This window comes from Gastrolobium bilobum, unplaced genomic scaffold, assembly GCF_033153095.1.
Source record: "Gastrolobium bilobum isolate Gb01-03AN ecotype WA unplaced genomic scaffold, APGP_CSIRO_Gbil_v1 utg45580, whole genome shotgun sequence".
In the NCBI taxonomy this organism is placed as follows: Eukaryota; Viridiplantae; Streptophyta; class Magnoliopsida; order Fabales; family Fabaceae; genus Gastrolobium; species Gastrolobium bilobum.
Window position 1 is genome coordinate 78609 of NW_026895669.1, and position 5258 is coordinate 83866.

The 5258-nt window shown below is 34.9% G+C and overlaps 1 protein-coding gene across 1 annotated transcript; it reads left to right on the top strand.

The window, feature by feature from the left end:
• Positions 1–1325: 1325 nt before the first annotated feature.
• On the top strand, positions 1326–4299 carry LOC133288564 (SWI/SNF complex component SNF12 homolog). The gene is made up of 3 exons (XM_061486356.1): positions 1326–1457; positions 1612–3200; positions 3964–4299. Exons 2-3 carry the CDS (start codon positions 1681–1683, stop codon positions 4031–4033), a joined length of 1590 nt encoding a protein of 529 aa, XP_061342340.1. The 5' UTR covers positions 1326–1457; positions 1612–1680; the 3' UTR covers positions 4034–4299.
• The last annotated feature ends 959 nt before the right edge of the window (positions 4300–5258 follow it).

Here is a 5258-nt window from a genome sequence, read left to right on the forward strand (position 1 = left end):
TTCTCGCATAGGCCAACCTGAACCCTAGCTAGCTTCGGTATATAAACAATACTCCAAGAAAGAATGTGAGGTTTTCTGTAGTCCACGGTCGAGTCCCACAGAAAACTTAATGAGACCTTCTCCACCTCCTCACAAGCACCTAGGGGGAGATAATTTATTTTAAAAAATATTAGTGTTTAAAGTTTTTATACAAATATTAATAAAGTTATTAATACCCTAATCTTGAGCAAATTTTATTACAATTAACTGAATTAAGTTCTCATTCTAGTAATATTTTCTCTTTTAAGGTAGAGAATGAAATTAAAAAAATAAGTTACTTAGGATGAAGTAGAGAAAAAAAGTTATAAAAATCAATTACTATTTACCACATTTTTTCTTACTACATTTTACAACCATTTTGTTATGTTTGAATTAAAATAAAATTAATGACTCTCACTTGATGCAATTTTATAACCATTGATTTGATTTTGATTCAAATATATAAAAATTAGTCGTAAAAGGTGATAAGAAAAAAAACATCATAAATATAATCTCTGCCTTCTATTTATTAATATAATACTAGAAAATTGACTATCAACATTAAAACCACCATATTTGTTGAAAAGGAAAAATCAAAACCAAAATTAAAAACTTACTTATGGTCGTTATGGATATGCCTTGAATTAGGTTTATTGAATTATTGTTTTTCCCCCTCTTTTCGATTTGTTTTGGGTATACCAGTCAAGCACACAGCATTAACAGCCAACAATTTGCTGGGGCACGACTCATATCGTTCCAGTACAGTTTCCGTGCGATACATGTTTTATTGTCTATAGTTTTTTATTAGTTCATACAAAATATATGTATTAACATTTATAAATTTTGATATGTAACAACACAATTTATTCTAATATTATTTAAAATACATTGCTATAATTCAGCAAAAAAATAAAATAAGATATTGTTACGAATTAATAAATGAATGATGCGATTTGTAACTTCTTTTATTAGTTATGAATATTTGATATTTCACACTTACCATAGTTTTTTTTTTTTTTTTTTGGATAAGTCACTTACCATAGTTATGAATATTTCACACTTACCATAGTTATTAATATCTAATCTTCTTTTAAAAAAATAAGTATAAATTGAAGCTAATTAAGAATTTAAAACTTTGGTGTCATATATGCAAAGATTAATTAAGTTGAGAATTATTATTTGATTCAAGAACTAATTAAGAAAAATATTTTTGAAATAGAAAAATCTAAATGAAATAAAAAAACTAAAAGTCACAAGAGAGCTTGACACGTGATTCAAAATAATAATAAAAAAGTTCATATTTACATCATTACACAAAAGTTAACTATTTTATGTTAGAAGACTCGATGTCGCAAGAAGGAAAGGGAAGGAATGGAAAGAAAGAAATTGAGAAGCAGAAATGCGCAGTGATGAAGTGATAGTGTTGTGGAAGCATAACAGTAAGAATGTTTTCTTCCTATACTCTCTTCTCTTAAGGCCAATTCACTTTTGCAGTTTTCCATTTTCGTTTTTTTTTTTTTTTAATTAGGGTTTTCTTTTTCTAAGATTTCTGAATACTTTAGATCCAATAACTGTTTGTTTACGACAACTCAGGTTATCCAAGAGGTGATTTTGATTCTTAATGAGATTCAGGTTTAGGTTTTAGAAACCAACACCATAACCATGAACAATAATCCAGCAAAGAATGCTGCTACGCCGTCGTTTTTGGGCAATTCGGGAACAACCTCGATCCCCATTAACCACCCACCACAACCAACCCATCTTTTATCACAGTCACAGCCTCAAACCCAAGGTGCTTCTCACTTCCCTGGTCACTTTCAGCTTTCGCAACCCCAAACCCAGGTGCTTGCACAACAACCTCAATTTGCACACCCTCCTCAAACGCAGCAGCAGCAGCATCAGCAACCTGTTAATCAATTGCATAACAATGTGATTGCTAATACGAATGTGGCTACTACTACAACTGCAACTGCAACTGCAACTGCCAAGCGTGCAACTCAGAAGCCGCCTTCTCGGCCTTCTGGTTCGTCCAATGCTAACCAACCCTCACCCTTTAAGACCATGGAACTCACCCCGGCTCCTCCACGAAGGAAGAGGAATTTGCCGGATAAACAAATACCGGAAAAGGTGGCTAAGCTTCTGCCTGAGTGTGCTCTTTATACTCAGTTGCTTGAACTTGAGGCTCGGATTGATGCTGCTTTAATTAGGAAAAAGATTGACATACAGGAGGCTGTTAGAAACCCTCCGCATGTTCGGAGAACTCTTCGTATTTATGTGTATAATACCTTTTCAAATCAGGATAAGAAAAATCTAGAAGAGCCTCCTTCTTGGTCCCTTAGGATAACTGGAAGGATATTGGAAGATGGTAAGGATCCTGTGGCTGCGGGAATTTCTCAGACTGCGAATCCTTCTTACCCAAAGTTTTCGGCTTTCTTCAAGAAAATTACCATATACTTGGATCAGGGCTTCCATCCGGATAATCATGTCATTGTGTGGGATAGTGCTCGTTCGCCTCTACAACGAGATGGTTTTGAGGTGAAGAGGAAAGGAGACAAAGAATTCACTGCAGTGGTTAGAATAGCGATGAATAATTCGCCTGAGAAATTTATGGTTTCAGCACAGCTGTCTAAAGTTTTAGGGATTGAGTTTGATACTCGCCCTAGAATTATAGCTGCTCTTTGGCACTATGTGAAGTCCAGGAAGTTACAGAGCCCAAATGACCCTTCATTCTTCATGTGTGACGCTTCTCTCCAAAGGGTGTTTGGAGAAGAGAAAATGAAATTCTCCATGGCTTCACAGAAGATATCACAGCATTTGTCTCAACCACAGCCTATACACCTGGAGCATAAAATCAAGCTTTCTGGAAATTGTCCAGCTGGAACTACATGTTACGATGTGCAGGTTGATGTGCCTCTTCCACTGGAGAAGGATATGTCTGCGTTTTTGGCAAGCAGTGAGAGGCACAAAGAGTTTGATGCTTTTGATGAAGTGATTTGTGCTTCAATAAAGAAGATCCATGAGCATCGTAGGAGACGAGCTTTCTTCCTTGGCTTTAGTCAGTCTCCAGCAGAGTTTATTAATGCTTTGATTGCTTCTCAGAGCAAGGATCTAAAGCTTGTTGCTGGAGATGCCAGCCATAATGCTGAAAATGAACGGCGTTCTGAATTCTACAATCAATCATGGTAACCACTATACTACTTTACCTATTTTCTTTTGTGTTGTGAGGCATGCATGAATATTATTCAATTTACATCATGGTTGGCTACCACCTTACTGTTGGTATTTATTTTCTAATATTGGGAGTTGAAGAGTGGGACAACCTTTGAAACAGGAACTTCAAAAGGAAGCTGTATCCGTGTCAAAAACTAAATTTAGTTATGAAGCAGCACTTCAAATAGTACTTAAATACTTCACATTTCTCACTCTATGCTTCTTACATGGTAACTTATAGGAGATGGATAAGCCTCCTCTAAAGTGTGCAAATAAGGGTATTTACACCCATGATTTGATTTAGTCCGTCGTCATTTTAACCTACTAAAATTTAAAGGTGGATACACTCTTACTTGCTTTAGAGACAAACTCACTTTAGAGGCTTTTTTTCCACATTATATTACTATTTTATTGCTTCTACTAAGTTCTGTTTGTGCTTTGAGATGATTCAAACATGAGTCAGAGGCTGCGAAGTGTCCAAGTCTGATTTGGTGCATGAGGTAGTAGGGAATCTAGATGTAATATTATAGCAACGGAGATTAAAGTGAGGAGTCCTAGTCATTTGGTATTCATAATAACAGAGCAACAATGAAGAGTAAAACTGGAAGATACGACCAGGATGTCCTGTATCTTTTGTTCATTTGATGTAATATAGGGCCATCAAATATATATTGGATGAGAGATTTGATCAAAGCTGTTTCTAATTGGTTTGTGTTCTTTTATTAATATTTCCAGGATTGAGGATGCTGTCATTCGCTACCTGAACCGGAAAACTGCTCGAAGTGATGCTCCCGGAGGCGTCTGAGAGAAAATTGTGAGATAGTTTTTTTTTTTTTTTTGGAGATGAGGGGTTGATTTTCTGATATTACTCGATGGTCTTCTTCAGTTTTGGAGGGGAGTACTAGTACAGTATATTGACTCAAGAATTTTGGTTACCCCTGGCTCATTTTTGGAGTCCCTCAACCATATTTTGTATCTATTGATTCTCATGTGCTTATCTTATCGCCTATTCGAATATGTTAAAATGAGGCAAGGTCTGTTATCAAAAAAAAAAAAAAAAAAAAAAAAAAATGAGGCAAGGTCAACGATCTAATAGCTTACGAAGCATCAATTACAATCTTTGTGTTAGTATATTTAATGTTATGGGTTGGAACTTTACCTTGTCCTTTTTTTTTTTCCTGGTACGTAGAGTATCTCATGTAGCCAAAAATAGTGAATGATCAAATTAAAATTGCAAGGATAGGTCAAAAGTCGCCCCTGCACTTCAAGAAACTACATTAGACTTTATGCACTTATAATCATCGACTTGTTCTCCTCTGGGCCGTAGCCATTTAGTTCTGCATACCTTTGATAGTTTGATAATCTACAACAAATTCATGGCTCGGTTATTGATGCGTTAGCAATCATTAAAATGTTTCACGGGTTTTATGTTTATCATGTAACATAACACAACTTTATTTTTTTACACACATATTAAAGAGGTAGGGTTTACATATTTTTTTTTTCTCTTTTATCATTCTACTTTTTCTCCCTTTTGATGTGTGTTGGAAACAAAACTTAAGTTACGGAACATAACATTAATAAAACTTGTGTTTCACTTTGCAAATATTTGTTGAGATGTTAATGCACCTGTAAACGTGCTTGACGGTTCATTTGTCACTCGCCAGTAAGAAAATATAAAACAAATGTCCGTCTTGTTCTCTAGCCGCATTTCCAATAGAGCAGCCTGCAGGGGGACTGTATAACACTGAATGCTCTTTATGCCCGTTTTCCTCTTCCAATAATAATATGAAGATAATGAGTCTAGTCTGGCTGTACTCGGCACTGGCTTGTAATGCCATTATTATTATTATTATTATTTAGGAAATTTCTCTACTGATTCATCGAGTCGGATATCTATCTTTATTAAATTTTGAAAAATGTTCAATAATCCCCTTATGGTTTATTTTTTTATCACTTGTATCATTATGAATTTTTCCATCCAAGTCTATTCTTAACACTGTTAAAAATTTGATTAATATCTATATTTT